At 56.4% G+C, this 19,847-nt stretch overlaps 1 protein-coding gene across 7 annotated transcripts in view; it reads left to right on the forward strand.

The window, feature by feature from the left end:
* RAI1 (retinoic acid induced 1) overlaps positions 1-19,847 on the forward strand; it is a 116,968-nt gene that overhangs the window by 87,644 nt on the left and 9,477 nt on the right. For 5 of the 7 annotated variants that reach the window (XM_036223436.1, XM_016145224.2, XM_016145225.2 and 2 more), the window contains one exon: positions 12,974-18,505. In XM_036223436.1, the coding sequence (XP_036079329.1) occupies positions 12,989-18,505 (5,517 nt within the window). In that variant the 5' untranslated portion in view covers positions 12,974-12,988. Of the gene's footprint in view, positions 1-2,389; positions 2,892-12,973; positions 19,450-19,847 lie in introns of those variants that run through there. The other 2 variants (XR_004951517.1, XM_016145221.2) reach the window with 2 other exon arrangements.

Consider the following 19,847-nt stretch of genomic DNA (forward strand, 5'->3'; position numbering starts at 1 on the left):
AGGGTGTAGTAGGGGCAGATGATGCCTCCCTCACCCTAAAGCTACACAGCTAGCCACCTGTAAGTCCTCACAATTGGCTGGCCTAACCGGCCTGGCTGATGTAAATCTGATACCTCTCTAGAGAGTTGCCACCCCCATCTCCAAGAAGAGGCCTGCCACTCTCCATGTCAGCACTGAAGAACCAGCCAGGAGGGAGTCTCCTGCAATTTACAGAACAAGTCAGCTCTGGGAGCAAGCTGAGTTAGCTATGTATAGCTGGAAGAGGGTCTCTCTCACGATGCTGATTGACTGGAAGCCAAGGGAAGGGAGTTCTGGAAGGTCTGGTGCAGCTGGAGGTGGGCCTGGGGAAAGAGAATGGTCTTTAAAACCAATGCACAGAATACTAGCGGAAAGTCTCTTATTCACTCTGGAAGAAAAACAGTGCTATTCAAGGTGGCCAGATACTGGACTCAGACAGACAGCATGGCCTTGCCTCGTTTTTACTCTTAAGCACCTCCACATTTCACTGCTGTGTGGAAGAGAGGAAAATCAGCCAGGATGAGGCGGCAGCTGAAAAACCAAAGGCAAATATTTTCCATCCTGAAGAAAGACTCCCCAGGCTGCCTCTGGAGCAGCGGCTAGTGGTTTGCTTTCCCCAAAGGTCAGTGCCTTCTTGTCACCAGGCTCTGTGTTTAGGGGGGCAGCGGGGGCTGGCTAGAATCCACCCCCACCCAGTAGAGCTGGTGGGAGAGGGCCATCCATCCAAGCCATGCCCGGAAATGGAAATGCCTTTCCCCACAGAGGGGACATGGGATACAAGGTAGTCCCAGCTGTTCATAGACAGGGTTCCCCCTCGAACCCAATCTTGAGGCAGAGACTCCTTATCAAAATAGGAGCTGTTAGTCTGTGTTGGAGAGAGAAAGATATATCCACACAAAGCTGCTAGTCCTTAAATGAATTTGTAATTTATTCATCACGATAATAGCTACACACATTTGAAGAGTAGTGGTACATATCTGTGTAAGATTTACATTTGGGCTACAGATGAAAATGAGGCCTATGTGGACTCAAGGCCTCACTACCACGGCTTGGCTCCTGGGGTTGGCAGCTCCAGGAACCAACCCCTTACCTGGGAACCTTTAATGAGGGGCCTAGTGCCTTGGACAACTGGATCTGCAGGAGGAAGCAGGTGGGGGGAGTTGTTGGCAGCATGACTCCTCTTTCCAGCTTCCAGCCACACCAAGCCCCTTGCCCTTTTTTTCTCCCAAGAAAACCAGTTTTCTGAAATTTCCAAAGCAGGACCTCAGCCCCAGGGCACCTCCCTGATGCCCAGCTGCCAGAAAGCAGAGCAAACAAGCTTGAGGCCCTGCCCACAGCCCAAGGCAGCGTCCCCAGAATGGCCCCTTTCCCACTCTGTAACTCAGTCTCCATGTCTGAAATGAGTGGTGATGTCACTTCCTAGAAGGGCAGTGTGAGGGTTAGAAATAAAATATATCAAGGTATCTTGGCTGTAGGAGGGTACCAGATAGCATGCTGTCCAATGCTGCTGCTGCTGCTGCTGCTGCTGTTTGTTATACCTGCTCCAATAGACCAAAGGTTACTGAGAACTTTCTAGATCTGAGGGAGGCCCTAGACCCTGTGTCTAGGATGGCTGGGAGGCTGAAGCCTACTCAGCAGAGCTAGGCCCCGCATGTGCTCCATCTGGCCCACTTTCCCTTCTTGGCCTGCTTTGCCTTCAGGGCAGTCTGGGACCCACAGCTCCAGCCACTGGCCCACGGGTGTCATCAGGCAAGCCTAGGGCAGCTACTGTCCTCACATCTGTATTACATACACATCTCCCCTACCCCTTGCCTGCCTGGCTTCTTACCTCTCTGGTAATCCAAGCTTCTCCCTCGGGTAGAGGCCCAGCCCTCCCCCACCCCCAGCTAAACTCAGGAGAGAAATCCAGCTCAGGTTCGCAAACAGGCTATGTTCTTTCCTGCCACTAAGCCAGGCAGCTCCTTGCCGCTGGAATGCCCTTTTCCTTTCTTCTTAGCCCACACTTCCTCCAGTTTTCTTGTTTTGCAGCGACCGTCTCTTACCCCAACCTCAGTCAGTCAGGAGGGAGGTGCTCAGGGGGCCCTAGCCTTTGGACTCCAGGATTGGGCACATAGCAGAGTCTGGAAAATGTCAAGTGACTGATCTAGTCAAAGCCTGCAGGGGGTTTCTAGGCCTAGCCAGCTTCTCTGCTGCCCCCCCTCCTTTTGGGGAGAAGGACGGGTTGGTGTTTGGGTGGGTAGCTTTTTGGAGAGTAGAGTAAGGCGAGTGGACTTGAACTTCCTGCTGCCTCTTACCCCTGAAGAAGGGGCGGGGTCTGAGCCGAGCTAGCAGGGGAAGGGGCTGGAAGGGAGGACGAGGGTAGGCCTGCGGGGTGGGGCGGTAGGGCAGAGAAAAGAGACCCCTCGGTCCTTCCCGGCACAGTCACGGACCGGGGCTGCCTTGAAGTTGGTGTGTAAGCCCACTGCAGTTTAAATGCTGTTTGTTTGCAGAAGCTTAGGAAGGAGGCTGGAGGTGGGGTAGGCGGAGGGTCCGTGTGATAGAGCTCCAGCTTCGTCGGTGACTGAAGAAGGGTGGCGTTCAAGAGAGAAGGCGGAAAACCAGAAGGGTGCTCGGCGCCCTGGGCCGGTCGCCCCCTGTTTGCGGAGGGAGAGCTGGAGCCGCCTCTCGCAGCCACTCTGCGAGCGGGGAGGGAAGCGAGGGGACGACAGCGCCGGGCTCCCCCGCCCCCACCCCACCCGGTTCCAATATTTCGCAGAAAGGCACGCGGCTCCTAATCGGTCCTTTCCAGGCTGAGATTTAACCGCGCGATGCCAGCGCAGGGGCGAGGGCCGAAGGTCGGGGGAGGTGCTCAGAGTCCGGAGCTGCCAAGCGAGGTGAGGAGCTCGCGGCCTCGGCTGGTGGAGCGGGCGGGCGGGCGCGCAAACCCGAGAGGCAGCTATGGAAAGGGGGGCAAGTTAAAAATAATCCTCTCCGTCTGGGAAGCTCTCGTGCGCTCTCTCGCCTCGTTCGGTGCCAGAGGACTCCAGGGGAGGTGGCGTCGGGGAGGGCAGAGTGGGATTCCCCCTCCTCCGCGGGGCGGGGTGCCTGCCTACGCGCCGCCGCCGCACGTGTGCGGGGCCGCGCGCCTGAGCCCCCTGCACCCGGATGGGGGCGCCCCCTCCCCAGGACCCCGCGCAGCTGGCAGTGGGCCCCCACCGGCAGCCTTGCGCGGTTGGAGGGAAGAGCTCCATTATTTATTATTTACTAGCCTTAACAGGTTTGAGTCATGAAGGTTGGGGGCCAGGACGCTGGGAGAACTGAGGAGTTAGAGGAAAGGGTCGGCAGGGGGAGGGGCGGCGCTGGTGGCGAGGACGAGGTCTCTGCCTAGGCCCGGTGTCCTGGGCGCACCTCCGTCCGGCCTCGCCTCACCGCCGGGTGCTGGGGCGGCGCAGCACGCCGGGAGGGAAGTGTGGGCCTTTGATTTTGCCTCTTGGCCTCTGTCTTTTGCGTCTTCGCCCTTCCTGGGGTGTGGGGAGGGAGCTGCGGGTCGTATGCCCCGCCCTGCGCGCCCCTCGCGGCCGCCGCCGCGTCCCCGACGCAGCCTGGGCCTCATTTATCATCATCTTTGGTCAAGTGGAGTGTGCAAGGAACAGCTGCTTCACTCGGCTGACTTCCGAGGGCGGGAATCAGGGAGATGAATGATGCGGGCTGGGGGGGGCTCAGCACCCCGGGGTCCCAGCGCAGGCAGGAGGGAGGTGCGGAGCGTCCAGCAGCGTCTTCGCCTTGTGGAGAGTGCAGCACCCCCTTCCTCTCCTGGCGCCTCCAATTACCGTGGATCGCGGACGGGGGTCGCCCCAGGAGGCAGCTGGGCGCGAAGAGGTGCCCCTCGCCAGAGCAAGACCTGCAAGCGCGCTGCTGGCGGAGCCAGAGGTCGAGGTGACCTTGCTGGGGTCAGCGGGTTCGGCTGCGAAGGAGGCGGTGTGGCGTCTTTGGTGGCGCTTTTCGGATTGGAGCAGAGGGAAACAAGGAGGGGCAGGCGGGGGTGTGAGGGGGAACACAAATAGAAGGTGAAATTTTACCTGCCCCTGAGGGAGTCCTGCGGATTTTCTCCCGGCAGCAGCAGGCGCTCTGCCTTTGTCTTACACGGATGAAACATCTGTTGCAGAGGAGCGGTGAGGCCACAAACAACCCCCTTACGTCCTGCGTGGCTCCCCCATCCTCAGCTTGGCCCTAGCCGGCCTCCAGGACTCGCAGCGCCGCGTTAACCCTGCTCGCGCCAGGCACACTCCCGGCAGCCCCGATGCAGCACACACCTCCGTGTGGGGCTCCTGGCCCCAGAATGAGCTCTCGCGGGGGCGCCCAATGACCCGCCCCCACTTTCAAAGGGTTCGGTGGTATCCATCAGGGGCGGGGGCGCAGTCGCGGAAAGGGTTAATGGCCTAGTCGCAGACCCTAATTGTCAGACCTGGGCCCGCTTCGTTTCAATTACCCTAAGTAGAGACTGAATGTGCAATTAACGAAGTCAGCTTGCCAACTGGAAAGCCATCCCCGCTTTCACATTGAGCAGAATACTCAACCAGCTGACTTGGACTAAGCAATTTCCTCCTCTCTCTCCCTTTTTCTCTCTCTCCCAACCCCCTCCCTTTTTTTCTCTCTCCTTAATAATAAAATTATACCAAGCAGTTTGCGGTGTGGCAGGCGGCCAGAAAAGCGTTTCTTTAAACGCCGCCGTCTCACAATTAGGCAGCAAGAGGATTTGACACGCAGTGTCAGCCTGACAGGCGGCTTCCTCCCCTAGGGGATGGGGGGAGGAAAGGTAGCCAGTTCCCCTGCTCTCCCATTTGGAACTGGTCTGGAGGGGCTGGCGTGCTTCTCCCAGGTTGTCAGGATGCTGCAGAGAAGGGGTGGTTCCCACACAGGCTGAGGAAGGGGGACTTTCCCTGACTTCTGAGAAACCAGGCTGTCCAGGAGGAGGACCCTCCCACCCCCACCCCCCCCACACACACACCATCTATTTTGGCCTTCAGCTCTCTAAGTTCATTTTCTGGTTGACAAATATAGGCACTTTGGGGCTCAGAGTTGTAGAGGGATCTTAGCCCTGCTGGACCTCCTGGACAAGTCATTGTCTCTCTCTGGGCTTCCTAATCCCTCTGCAAAATGAGAGGGAGATTTGGACTAAATATGCTCTGCAGACAGTGGCTTCTGGTGGGCCCTCTCCTTTCCTCAAATAGGTAAGTTCGCTTTATCCTAGCCTCCCATGACCACATCCTCTCCCCACTCCCACAGCTTCCTGGGAGTCACACCTGGATAGTTGTCTGTCTTTCTGCCTTAGGAGGGCAGGGGCCATGCTACTTTTTCCTCTGTATCCCCAGCACCTAGCTATCCCCCCACTTCCAGCAGAATGTAAGCTGAGCAGAAACAGGCTTGACAAGTGAGTAGGCAAAAGCACCCGGAGAGGTTGCGACCCAGGGGATTGTGGAGGGCAGAGCATAAGCTTCATCTTTCCTTCAGTATTGGCTGTTGCACATTTCCTGGCCTCCAAGCCTGTCATCATTAATCTTCTCTCTGAGTGGCATCTTTTAGGGCTGTGGTGAGGGCTAAGTAATGCACCCACCCCAGAGCAGACCCCCTCACTCATCCAGTCTGTCCATCCATCCAGGCAGTAGGCAGTTTAATAGGCACCTACTTGGGCCAATTTCTGGGCTTAGAGTTTAGGATCTAACAGATCCTTAGGCTATAACCCTCATCAGTCTACATTCTGGTGGGCACATGTAAAACTGTTCATTATACCATTAATTATGCAATTACAGCTGTGATAAGTGGCACCAAGGAGTCATGCAGGGACCCAGCAAGGTGGGGGCAGCAGGACCTCATCCAGTGCCTCTGTGGGCCCAGGCCTCCTGCCTCCCAGCCTTTGCAGCTCTCCCACCTCTCTGCAATGCCTTTCCAAGGCTACTAAGCTCCTCCTCCCTCCCACAGGGCCACAACTGCACTGGCCAGCCCTGCCTCCACCCAGAGCCTGCAGTTGATGCTGGTGTCAGGGCTTCTCCCAGGGGTCAGGGAAGGTTCTGGATGCCCCTCCTCCTTTCATCTCATTGAGTGCCTACCAAGTGCCATTAAGAATATACTAGGGGCTCAAATTCCTCACCCAATAAGGCCCTGCCTTTGCCCATGCCAGGTTCCATCTGTGTCAGTTACATCAGTGTGTGACACCTGGGAGCTTATGATCAAATATAGCCCACAGACAGCTTCTCTTGAACTCAAATATTAAACTTTACTGATTGATAACATTTTTTAAAACAAGAAACTTCCCTTTTTATAAAATTCTGATTTTGGGGTTTTTAAAGGAAAACACACAAGCTCTGACACCCTGGGCCTTCATTCCCATGAGGCAGCAATTCATTGGAGCTGAGTGGGGCTCCACCCTCACTTTGTGACCAGGCCCCCTAGTTTGCCTCCACCCTCGCCTGCCCACCTCACTGAAGTATGTTACCTACCAAGCTGGAGGGAGGACATTCTTTGTCAAATGAATGAGGAAGAGTTGTGGCCATAAATCCCTGTCCCCATCCAAATATTCTCAGTACTGCTACCTGACTGCTTGTTCTAGATATTTTCATAGGGTTAATATGATATTTAACACATCATTCATTCAATAAATACTTATTGTTATGGGAAATGGGGATAAAGCTGTGAACAAACCAGGCAAAAATCCTTGCTCTCATGGAACTTTTGTTGTAAAGAGGAGAGACCAATAACAAAGCCAGCCAGCTAGCCATATGGCTTATTACAAGGAGATAAGCTCTTTGGAGAAGAAGTAGAGGAGGGGGAGTACATGGGGTGCCATATCAAACACATTAGTCCAGGAAGGCTAGCTGAGAAGGTGACATGAGTAAAGGCTCTGAGAGAAGCCATATAGATATCTGAGAATGGTATTCCAGCAGAGAAAGCAGGTGTGCAAAGGCCCTGAGGCTCAGGGAAGTTAAAATGCTTCCCCAAGGCCACAAAGCCAGTCAGCAGCCACATAAGCCATATGCCTTGGTGCCTCCAATTTTCCAAAGGAAGTTATTGTATCTCTGGGCATACGGGGTGATGAGGATAAGGCTGGGTGAAAGATTGGGCTTTTCTTTCATTCTTTGCCTCTCAAAGTCAGCAGACACACAAATCCTATATCAACCATATTGTGCAGTTGCCTAGAATGTCAGGAACTTCTGGGGAGATGCAATGGAGGGAGGAGAATGGAACAGACTGGGAACCCCTGTAGGTCCCCTCAGACCCCAATGCCAGCCCCTTGATCTTGCTGCCCTGGGTCTCTGAATGTGTGGGCCACCAGACCCCAGCCCTCTTAGGTGTCTGCACGCCAGCAATTGGTCCCACCAATCTCTTATTCTTTTATTCATTTTGACAGAGATGAGTAGAGGGGGTGATGTTTTTTGTTCAATAAAATGATCTAAAAACAATTATTGTCCATAAGAGAGAGAGAAATCTGGGACTGATAATAGGTGAACTCCCCTGCCCCCCATCCTGCCCCAGGAGGGCTCCTGAATGCCAGCTGCACAGCTGCTGCAGTATCTCTTCTTCTTACCTCCCCTCCCTCACCCCACAGCAGAGAGAAGCCAGGCTGGCCCTGTGCCCTTTACCCATTAGGTAGGGAGCAGTGTGCAACTTTCAAAGGCAGCTAAGTTGAGATCTCAGCTCTGCTGCTCCGTCACTAAGCTGTGCTAACTCCAAAAGTTACTGACTCCTCCTGGAAATAGAGTCCTGGCTTCCTAACTGGGCAGGGTGCTTCTGGAACTATCACAGCACAGCTCCGCACAGCGAAGCAGGCGGTGCCTAGACAGCTAAGTGGGGTGGGGCACCCTCATGGTGGGTTAGACCCTGAGGGTAAGATTCATTCAGAGGCTTAGGAGCTGCAGCTGGATCCTTGGAGGAGACAGTATTGGTGGGCTTTGAGGGAAGGCTTTCCAAGTATCTGAAGAGTCCAAAAGCCTCTGCTCCCCATTCAGATATCCTCTGAAGAGCCGAGACCCCAGCCTTATCTCGGGTCCCTAGCCTGGACATCTGGAGAGGGTGCTGGGGTGGTCTTCCTGCTCCAGACCCCACTCACACCATTGCTTGCCTCTTAGTATTCAGGACCTCCAGTCCCAAGGCCTTCCCACTGAGCCTGCCCACCCTGGCCCTCCAGAGAGGGGCATGTTGGACTCCTGCGTATTTCTCCCATAAGCATACTTAGGTGCCCATGAATGAGGAGGGATGCCTACCAAGAATGTTGCTCACATGCGGTAGTCTCAAGAAGCCTTACTTTGGGGTGGGGGCTGCCTTGTTATCTGGGCTTCCTCATGCCCCAGGGTGTCCCCCCTCTGCCCCAAGCAGGGCTCTCGCAGCTGGCACCTGTCCCTACATTTTCAGTAGCCCCTGGCCCAAGGACTTTACCTGTCCCAGAGGCCTGTGGGTACTGGGCTATTAAGTCTTGTGGATTCCTTGGAAGCATCTCCCTTCCCCCATTCAAGCCAGGCCCTTAGGATTTAACATAGATACCACAGGACAGCAGTAAATCTGGCTAATAGTTTATCATTTTATTGGAGGTCTTGTATTTAGTATTCATCACAGCAGATGGGAAGGCCTGAGATGGCTCCCCTCAGCTCCTCCTTGGACACCCCTATCACCCACCCCAGCATCCTGACTCAGGTGACTTTCTCCTTCCTGTTCTCAAGGCTTGAGTGGGTTGGGTTTTTAATTTTTTTTCTGCAGCTACAAATCAGGAAACCGGGTCATAAAACAACCTTGGGTAAGTAGGTGGGATGGAACCACGGCCGGAGCAGCTGCAAGAGAACAAAAAGCTTCCTTCCCTGTCTCTCCCTTCCTCCCTTCTTCCCTCTCCCCCTCTCTGTTATTCTCTCCCTCTTTTCTCTTTTTCAGTCTCTATTTCTCCCTCTCCATCCCCCATTTCATGTCTCCCACCACCCCCTCAGAGTCCGCTGTGGGAGCTGCAGCAGCTGTAGCCCAAACTGCACCCATTTACCTGACCAGGGACTAATCCTGGGGACTGGAGAGGCTATGGGCCAAATGACCTCTCTCTGAGGCTATAAAGGCGACAGCAGGCACCGATAACCACCATTGCCCAGGAGTGGACCTCCCTAAGGTGGGTCTGGCTCTCCGAGTAAAAGCGGGGGCCTGACCTGGCTGTCAGGGGACATGGGAAGTATGAACTGTCAGCACCCCCGTCACCTCCCCTCACAGTACCTTCTTGTTATCATGCTCCAAGATGCCCTCTAAAATGGGAATTCTTGGTGCGGGGTCCAGGTAAGGGGGTGTCCACTCGGCCTGGTCACTGTTCCTGCTGTAGGCATCCCCCTGTGGGGGAGTTCATATGCGGGTCTCTTGCCTCTCTGAATCTCACCTTTTTCTGTAAAAAGGGCTGAAAAACACTAAGCAAACCTGTGCAGAGTAGGTACTTACAGCCAAGGGTGCCCTCTTTCACTCATAGTGCCTTTGCAGGGAGGGGAGGGCTGAGGTCTTTGTCTCAAAGAATTGCTGAGCCCAGGTTCACCAGCTGTCAGAGGCCCTTGAGGGCTGCTGGCCTTGCACTGAAATGGTGGGTGGGGTTTTTTCATGCCCCCAATCTCTCCTTCCTCTCAGTTCATGGCTGCGTGGATAGCTGAGGGAACAGTGAGACACTAGCTGTGCTAAGGAAAGTCCTGGGACCTTTGGATTCAAAGCCTGGGACCCTGAACCAACCTCCAGTGAATGTCCCTCCTTGAGCCTGACCTGGGAAGACCAGCTTCCAGGAGTTGTAGAGAGCGCTAATGCATCTCTAATGCATTTAGTGCTTAGAGGACATGCAAGACTGACTTCCTCCCTTCCTTTCTTCCTCCCTCCATCCCAACTGGGCAAGGACTTCAGAGATAAGGCCTTGACCAAGTGTCTAGAAGAGGCAGGTGTGGAAACAGGGATGGAGAGCTGGGCTGGACCAGGAGGAGCCCCATGGAGATATGTTAGGGAGTACCTTCCTGTGACCCCCACCCTGTCTCTCTCCAGCTGAACCTACAGAGGCCAAACCCCCAGTTTGTCCCCCTCTACCCCCTTTCCCTCCCCCAAGTTCGAAGGTCACTATTTTAATATCAAAGGGGCTTCTTTGCCCCCTGCTTGTGATACTGCCCACCCCAGCCCCCTCCGGCTGCCTCTTTCTTCCTCCTTGTCCTTTACTAGTGTTCTTGAAAAGTAATCATAATCATAATAATTAATAACAACGGAGCCAGGCACTCTTAAAGACGCCGAGTCCCATTTTCTCCTGGCAGAACTTGCAGGGCCTCATTGGCTCTGAGAGGTGCCTTTGATGCCTTGCCTTTGTTCCTGCATCCCTCCCCTCCTTCTGCCTATGGTTGGAGGGTGGTGTTGGGGTGAATATTTTTGCCTACGTTTCTCCATCAGGCGCTGGGCTTTTCGTATTCTAATTGAACTGTCTTTTCTTAGAGATAGATGCTTTCACCACATCCAGCTGCTCGTGTGTATTGGGAAGCCTGCCTGCAATACAGCTCGTCTAAATTAAAAGACACAGCAGCTGGACTGATTAAAGGGCGGTGGGGGGGGGGGGCGGGTGAGTCGAGGCGACACTGGTCATAGCACTCTCTCTTTTTAAATAATGTTTCTGGGGTAATGTATTTTGGAAAATGTGAAAAAAATAAAAGCTGTAGAAATGTTAATGATATCCACAGGACACTCAGCAGGAAATGAGAGCGATCTGGGACTAATAAAAGCAGAAATGTAATTTGTGCAGATATACGAGGAAGGCGAAGCCTTCAGATGAGGCCTGGGTTTGTGCATTCCAGGCTCATAAACACAACACGGGGTGGGGAGGGCAGAATGTGGGCAGTGGCCTCCACCTGCTAGCTGGGGTATGGGCAGCCTAGGGGAGTGTGTTTACCTGGGGGAGAAGGGGTCGCCCTTTTGGACAGGTCTGTGGTGGTCTGGCCAGCACCCTTTTCCTGGTCTTTTCTGTGGAGGTTGGGTCAGGAGGCACAGGACTGTTTATTTGGCAGGGGCCGCCAGGCCAGAACCCACAGTGTCTCTAGCTTCTTTGGGCTGTCGCAGCAGGCACCTCCTGTAATGTTTGATCCAAGCCGCCAGGGGTGGGATTGAAGTGGGTCAGAAGGGTGGGCGCTTTTCTCCTTTTTGGGGATGCCTGAGATAAATCCAGGGAGAGGCGAGAAGGAAGGCCACTGTCCGCATGAGGTCTGCTGGCGTTGACATGCCAGGTGGCCAGGAGTTTGCCTTGTGGGCCATTGGTTCCCTCTCTGCAGCTGCGGTGTTCCATCCTTGAGTCAGGGCCAGCTGCCTGCGGAAGGCCAGGGAGGTAGGCTTCTGGGGGCTGTCTGGCTGCCCTGGGCTTGCCCTGCTCAGCTGACTGAAGCACCCCTCTGTCCCCCTCCCTGGTCAGCCCTTGACACTGAATGAAGAAGACACTGAATAAGGAAAGCATTTAGGTGAGATCCTGGTGAAGAAGAAGGGTAAGCTGGTTCTATTGGGGCAGCTCCTCCCCTCCCCTACTCCACATCACTCTGTCTCTTTCCCCTTCTCACATCTGCCTGTCTCTCTCTCTTCCCTGCTTTTTATTCCATTCTGGTCCCTCCCATAACCCTGGAATCTTGTAACCCGAGGCAGGCCACCCCTTCTTTCTGAAAGGAAAATACAAAGTCCCCTGTGTCCTCCTGGGGGCTTGGGATGCGCAGGCTGACCTGAGCCTTGTTCTTTCTGACTCCCCCACCCCCGCCACAATTGGCATGATTGTGGGTAAATCCCAAGCGCCCCAGGTCTCTCCAGCCTGGAGCATTTCTTGCTTCTCCCTCCCTCCAAGGAGGGTCTTCTGGGGTGACCAGACCTCCAGTCAGTTGGTAGAACCTGTAGCCTTGACTTTGAGGGCCTGCCTGTTTGGTGAATCCAGCTACTTACTCTGCCGAAGTGCCCCCACGCTCTCAACCTCGTGGTCATTTCCTGACCCAGGATCCTACTTTGGGGTAGGTTGGACCCCACTGGGGCCCCAACACCTAAAATTGTAAACAGATGGGCTCTGGGTCTGGTGTGACCTGGTCCTGACCCTGTGGAAGCCACAGGGGCCAGCTAGGACTTACTGGGCTGTTTCACACGTGAAGGGACTGCAGCTCTGTCCCTTATTAGCATGCGCTCCCTCACTGTGGGCCATGTAATCGGTTTCTGCACCTACGATATCAAAACAGGAGGCAGGTGCCACTGTCCTGTGTTCTTGGGAGTCATAGAAGGAGATGTTTTATGCCTACAGTGGTTCGGAGGCCACTAATCGACGTCTGCTAGGAGGAACAGAGAGATTCCAGATGGCATGGAAATGATAAGGGTGTGTGTGCGTGTGTGCGCGTGTGCGCGTGCGCGCATGCATGTGTCAGCGCGCGTGCTTGCGAGCAGCTTCTCTGGGGCAAGAGCAAACCTTCCTCACCCCTGGCTTGGCTGGGTCGTGCTTGAGCACTGACTAGCAGGGACTAGATTACAGGATCCAGTGGCCCCAGGGGACAGGGGAGTGGGAATTGCTCTGCTAAATGATTTTGAGCTGTTGGAAGGGCTGGAAGTGGCGGGATGGGGAGGGAGGGTGAACTGGCCACAGGGAGAGTGGGGTGGCAGCTCCCTGGCGACCTAGTGCTGGGCAGCCAGGTTTGCACCTCCTTCTCTCTCTCCCTCAAGAAGCAGCTGTCCTTGTCAAGGCTCAGGCGTCGTTGGTGGGAATTATAGAGCTTACCTCCCTGACACAGAAGTTGTCAATATATGCACAGCTGGTGGGGAGGCTCAGGCAAAGGGGGTACTATTAAGAGCTTTGGGGAGAGGGCAGGGCAGGGAGAAGAGTGAGGAGGCAGACTTTCTGAGCTGAAAGGAAACGGTCCATTTGAATTTCTGTCCTTCCATGCCCTCCCTCCCCTCCCCATGCCTGCTCCCACTCCCCCTTCTCTTTTCATAGATAACCAGCCGAGTCATGCAGTCTTTTCGAGAAAGGTGTGGTTTCCATGGCAAACAACAGAACTACCAGCAGACCTCACAGGAGACATCTCGCCTGGAGAATTACAGGCAGCCGAGCCAGGCCGGGCTGAGCTGTGACCGGCAGAGGCTGCTGGCCAAGGACTATTATAACCCGCAGCCCTACTCAGGCTACGAGGGCAGTGCTGGCACGCCTGCAAGCGCTGCGCGCGGGAGCAAAGGACTGACATCGCAGCAGGCCCTGCAGGGGAGGCCGGCGTTCTCCAGCTACAGCGTCCAGGAGAGCAGCCCTTACCCAGGCCGATACTCAGGCGAGGAGAGCCTACAGGCCTGGGGGACCCCCCAGCCACCACCACCCCAGCCACAGCCCCTGCCAGGGGGGGTGGGAAAATATGATGAGAACTTGATGAAAAAGACAGCAGTGCCCCCAGGCAGGCAGTACCCAGAGCAGGGTACCCAGCTGCCCTTTCGGACTCATTCCCTGCACCTCCAGCCCCAGCTGCCACAGCCCCAGCAGCCCCTGGCCTACCCTAAGCTCCAGAGGCAGAAACTGCAAAATGATATTGCCTCACCTCTGCCCTTTCCCCAGGGCGGCCACTTTCCCCAGCAGTCGCAGTCCTTCCCCACCTCCTCCACCTACTCCTCCACTGGCCAGGGTGGTGGGCAGGGGGCCCACTCCTATAAGAGTTGCACAGCACCGTCTGCTCAGCCACATGACAGGCCGCTGACTGCTAGTACCAGCCTGGCCCCAGGGCAGCGAGTCCAGAATCTTCATGCCTATCAGTCCAGCCGTCTCAGCTATGACCAGCAGAAGCAGCAGCAACAGCAAGCCCTTCAGAGCCGGCACCATGCCCAGGAAACCCTCCATTACCAAAATCTTGCCAAGTACCAACACTACGGGCAGCAAGGCACAGGCTACTGCCAGCCAGACTCAGCCGTCAGGACCCCAGAGCAGTACTACCAGACCTTCAGCCCCAGCTCCAGCCACTCACCTGCACGCTCCGTGGGCCGTTCACCTTCCTACAGCTCCACCCCTTCGCCGCTGATGCCAAACCTGGAGAACTTTACCTACAACCAGCAGCCGCTCAGCACTGGGGCCTTTCCCACAGGTATCACCGACCACAGTCACTTCATGCCCCTGCTCAACCCCTCCCCGACTGATGCCACCAGCTCTGTGGACACCCAGGCTGGCAACTGCAAGCCACTGCAAAAGGACAAGCTCCCCGAGAACCTGCTGTCAGATCTCAGCCTGCAGAGCCTCACAGCCCTGACCTCACAGGTGGAGAACATCTCCAACACTGTGCAACAGCTGCTGCTCTCCAAGGCTGCTGTGCCACAGAAGAAGGGTGTCAAGAACCTGGTTTCCAGGACCCCAGAGCAGCACAAAAGCCAGCACTGCAGCCCTGAGGGCAGTGGCTACTCAGCTGAACAGGCAGGCACGCCACTGTCGGAGCCACTGAGCAGCACGCCGCAGTCCAGCCACGCTGAGCCACCCGAGGCCGACTACCTGAGTGGCTCTGAGGACCCACTGGAACGCAGCTTCCTCTACTGCAACCAGGCCCGCAGCAGTCCTGCCAGGGTCAACAGCAACTCAAAGGCCAAGCCTGAGTCTGTATCCACCTGTTCCGTGACCTCACCTGACGACATGTCCACCAAGTCCGATGACTCCTTCCAGAGCCTGCACAGCAGCCTGCCACTTGACAGCTTCTCCAAGTTTGTGGCGGGTGAGCGGGAATGCCCCCGGCTGCTGCTCAGCGCCCTGGCACAGGAGGACCTGGCCTCTGAAATCCTGGGGCTACAGGAGGCCATTGGTGAGAAGGGTGACAAGACCTGGGCTGACACACCCAGCCTGGCCAAGGACGCCAATAAGCCACCCTTCTCACTGGAGAACCACAGCACCTGCCTGGACTCTGTGGCCAAGAACACCTGGCCACGACCAGGGGAGCCAGAGGCCCTGCCCGAGTCCTTGCAGCTAGACAAGGGCAGCAATACCAAGGACTTCAGCCCAGGGCTGTTTGAAGACCCTTCCATGGGCTTTGTTACGCCTGACCCCAAGAAGACAACTGGTCCCCTCACGTTTGGTACCAAGCCCACCCTTGGGGCTGCCACTTCAGACCCCACTGCAGCAGCTTTTGACTGCTTTCCGGACACAACCACTGCCAGCTCAGCAGACAGCGCCAACCCCTTTGCCTGGCCTGAGGAAAACCTGGGAGATGCTTGTCCCCGGTGGGGGCTGCACCCCAGTGAACTCACCAAGGGCCTAGAGCAAGGCGGAAAGGCCTCGGACAGCATTGGCAAGGAGAACACCCACGAGGCTGCCGCTTGCCTGGGCTTCCAGGAGGAAGAGCCCCCTGGGGAGAAGGCTGCTGTGCCCCGGGACTCCAAGCAGGAGGAGGCAGGCGGGGTGAAGGAGGAGGCAGGCGGACTGCTGCAATGTCCTGAGGTAGGCAAGGCCGACAGATGGCTGGAAGACAGCCGGCACTGCTGCTCTGCCTCCGACTTTGGGGACCTTCCATTGCTGCCACCCACCAGTAGGAAGGAGGACCTGGAGGCTGAGGAGGAGTACTCGTCCCTGTGTGAGCTCCTGGGCAGCCCCGAGCAGAGGCCCAGCATGCAGGACCCACTGTCACCAAAGCCCCCACTGATGTGCACCAAGGAGGAAGTGGAGGAGGTGCTGGACCCCAAGGCCAGCTGGGGCTCCCCATGCCACCTCTCTGGGGAGTCGGTCATCTTGTTGGGCCCTACCGTGGGCACTGAGTCAAAGGTCCAGAGCTGGTTTGAGTCCTCCCTGTCCCACATGAAGCCCAGGGAAGAAGGGCCTGATGGGGCACTGGCTCCAGGAGACCCTGCCACCCTGACCTCGGACGCCTCCTTGGCCCAGAAGCCAAATAAGCCTGCTGTGCCCGAGGCACCCATTGCAAAGAAAGAGCCTGTGCCACGTGGCAAAAGTTTACGGAGCCGGCGGGTGCACCGGGGGCTTCCTGAGGCAGAGGACTCCCCATGTAGGGCACCAGCTCTGCCCAAAGACCTCCTGCTCCCCGAATCCTGCACAGGGCCACCCCAGGGACAGATGGACGGGGCAGGGGCCCCAGGCCGGGGGGCCTCAGAAGGGCTCCCCAGGATGTGCACCCGTTCTTTCACGGCCCTGAGTGAACCCCGTACACCTGGACCCCCGGGACTGACCACCACCCCAGCCCCCCCAGACAAACTGGGGGGCAAGCAGCGAGCTGCCTTCAAGTCCGGCAAGCGGGTGGGGAAGCCCTCCCCCAAAGCGGCATCCAGCCCCAGTAACCCAGCCGCCCTGCCTGTGGCCTCCGACAGCAGTCCTATGGGCTCCAAGACCAAGGAGACAGACTCTCCTGGCACTCCGGGCAGAGACCAGCGCTCTATGATCCTTCGGTCCCGCACCAAAACCCAGGAGGTCTTCCACTGCAAGCGGCGGCGGCCCTCAGAAAGCCGGGTCCCCAACTGCCGTGCTGCCAAAAAGCTCCTTGCCAACAACCATCTGCCCACCACATTCAAGGTCTCCTGCAGCCCCCAGAAGGAGGGCAGGGCCAACCAGCGGGCAAGAGTCCCCAAGCCAGGTGCAGGCAGCAAGCTCTCTGATAGGCCCCTTCACACACTCAAAAGAAAGTCCGCCTTCATGGCACCAGTTCCCACCAAGAAGCGAAACCTGGTCTTACGGAGCAGCAGCGGCAGCAGCGCCAGCACCAGCGGGGTGGACATGAAGGAAGAGCCGGCTGAGGGCTCCCTGACTCTCTTCAAGAGGATATCTTCTCCCAAGAAAGCCAAGCCCACCAAGGGCAACAGTGAGCCCACTGAGAAGCCCCTCCCCCCAGAAACCCCCGACACCTGCCTCAAGCTGGCCTCTAGGGCAGCCTTCCAGGGGGCCATGAAGACCAAGGTGCTTCCTCCCCGGAAAGGCCGGGGTCTGAAGCTGGAAGCCATTGTGCAGAAGATCACCTCACCCAGCCTGAAGAAGTTTGCATGCAAAGTGCCGGGGACCCCTTCTGGAAATCCTCTGAGCCCGTCCCTCTCTGAGAAGGACCGTGGGTTCAAGAGTGCTGGAGGCAGCCCGGTGGGAGCAGAAGAAGGTCTCTTAAATGTGGGCACCGGGCAGAAGCTCCCAACAACTTCGGGGACCGACCCATTATGCAGAAATACAGCCAACAGATCCTTAAAAGGCAAACTCATAAATAGTAAGAAACTGTCCTCAACTGACTGTTTCAAAACTGAGGCCTTTATGTCCCCAGAGGCCCTGCCGCCCAGGGGTACTGCCCTGGCGCCTAAGAAGAGAAGCCGGAAAGGCAGGGCTGGAGCCCTGGGACTCCCTAAAGGCCCTCTAGAGAAGCGGCCGCATCTTGGCCCTGCTCTGCTCCTGACTCCCCGAGACAGGGCCAATGGCACGCAGGATAGCAATGAGGACAGCTCTGGTGGAGGAGGCAAGAAGCCAAAGATGGAGGAGCTGGGCTTGGCCTCCCAGCCACCTGAGGGCCGGCCCTGCCAGCCCCAGATGAGAGCACAGAAGCAGCCAGGCCACGCCAGCTACAGTAGCTATTCTAAGCGAAAGCGCCTCACCCGGGGCCGGGCCAAGAACACCAACTCTTCACCCTGTAAGGGGCGTGCCAAGCGGCAGAGGCAGCAGCAGCTGCTGCCCCTGGATCCTGCAGAACCTGAAATCCGCCTCAAGTACATTTCCTCATGCAAGCGGCTGCGGGCAGACAGCCGAACCCCGGCCTTCTCACCCTTTGTGCGGGTTGAGAAGCGAGATGCATTCACCACTGTATGCACTGTTGTCAACTCTCCTGGAGAGGAACCCAAGCCCCACAAAAAACCTTCATCTTCTGCCTCCTCCTCCTCATCTTCATCCTCCCTGGATGCGGCCGGGGCCTCCCTAGCCACGCTCCCTGGAGGTTCCGTCCTGCAGCCACGTCCCTCCCTGCCTCTTTCCTCCACCATGCATCTGGGGCCTGTGGTTTCCAAAGCCCTGAGTACCTCTTGCCTTGTTTGCTGCCTCTGCCAAAACCCGGCCAACTTTAAGGACCTCGGGGACCTCTGTGGGCCCTACTACCCCGAACACTGCCTCCCTAAAAAGAAGCCAAAACTTAAGGAGAAGGTGCGGCCAGAGGGCATCTGTGAGGAGGTCTCACTGCCCCTGGAGAGAACATTCAAAGGCCTCGAGTGCGCAGCTGCCGTTGCCATTGGAAAAGCCCCCAAATCAGATGTCCCGTCTGACCCAACCAAGCAGGGCTCACTGCGCACCAGTGCCCGGGGCCTGTCCCGGAGGCTACAGAGTTGCTACTGCTGTGATGGTCGGGGGGACGGTAGTGAGGAGGTAGCCCCAGCTGACAAAAGTCGCAAGCATGAGTGCAACAAGGAGGCACCATCAGAGCCTGGTGGGGACACCCAGGAGCACTGGGTGCATGAGGCCTGTGCCGTGTGGACGGGCGGGGTCTACCTGGTGGCCGGGAAGCTCTTTGGGCTACAGGAGGCCATGAAGGTGGCTGTGGACATGGTAAGAGGCCAGTCCAGCTGGGATGGGGAGCTTAGGTTCCACATGACAGGCAGGCAGGTAGTCGGGGAGCCTTCTTGTCTCTCTAGCACTATAATTTAGGCCAAACATACAGCGACAAATTAATATCTGGGGAATTAGGGTGGATATAAAGCATTCTCCAGGCTGAGGCAGAACACACTCTGTCCCAGACTTCCTACTGCAGCTGCTCTCAGCCTGCCCAGCCCATCGGCCACCACACATCCTCCAGCTCCAGGGCCTACCTGGCCTCATCTGCTGTGTAATCAGCTGAGATACTGATGCTGAAGCCCCAGAGGATAAGAGGCCTTCTAAATTGAATATCAGGGCATCCCACAAAAGCAGGCTGCCCAAACTTGGGTACCTCTGAGATGGAGCTAGAGGCTTAGGGGACAAGCCCCTCAAACAACACAAAGTTAGAATGTGTTCCCTTTACAGGACAGCGCCCAGGACCACACTGCCCTCATTGGGTAGGGTGGTCCAGAGATTTCTCACAAATGGTCCTATAATGGCCCTTGAGGGCCTCTAGTCACTGAAGTCAATGAGCAAGAATTTGGGCTGGCTTCTTGGTTCAGATGCCAGCTGCCCCTCACTCTGTCCTGGACTTAACATCTTTGTGCCTCCATTTCCCCATCTCTAAGGTGGGCATATTCGTTCCCAGCACAGAGGGACTGTGAGGATTAAATGAGTTAATATCCATGAAAGTTAATCAAGCCATGCCTGACTCGTCTGAGTGCTGCTGACATTCCTGAGCTAGAACCAGTGACAGTGGCAGAGGCCATGTCACCACCCACAGTGTTCCTGCCACTTAAGTTACCATGGGGCTGTCATTCCTCACACTTCCTTCTGAGCAGTGCCGAGGACGTGAGAGCAGACAAGAGCTAGGAGGCCATTCAGAGCCCCGAAGACCTGGCAGTAGTCAGCAGAAGGTACCTGGAAAAAAGTAGTGGGGCAGGGAGTCAGCGTTCTTGCCCTGAGGCTTGTGCTCCTGCTCCCAAACCCTGACACACACATTCAGGGATAGTCTACTGTAAAGCAACACTCCCTGGCACTACAGCACTACCCCAACCCTGCCTCTGGGGACCCTCTCCCTTGCCTGCTCAGCCCCACCTCCCTATGGCTGCCCCTTCCCACTGCCTGCATACTTGGTTCTTTGCTTACACCACCCATTAACCCTAGCCACTCTGACCACCCCCAGTGCTAACTGTCCATTATGGGGCTATTGTGGATGGGTGGCTGCAGCCATCAGGTGTTGCCAATGATGCTTCCCTATCTCTCACACTTGACCTTTCACTACCTGGGGACACTTAGAAACCTTTCCATGCCC

This window comes from Rousettus aegyptiacus, unplaced genomic scaffold, assembly GCF_014176215.1.
Source record: "Rousettus aegyptiacus isolate mRouAeg1 unplaced genomic scaffold, mRouAeg1.p scaffold_m13_p_6, whole genome shotgun sequence".
Lineage (NCBI taxonomy): Eukaryota > Metazoa > Chordata > Mammalia > Chiroptera > Pteropodidae > Rousettus > Rousettus aegyptiacus.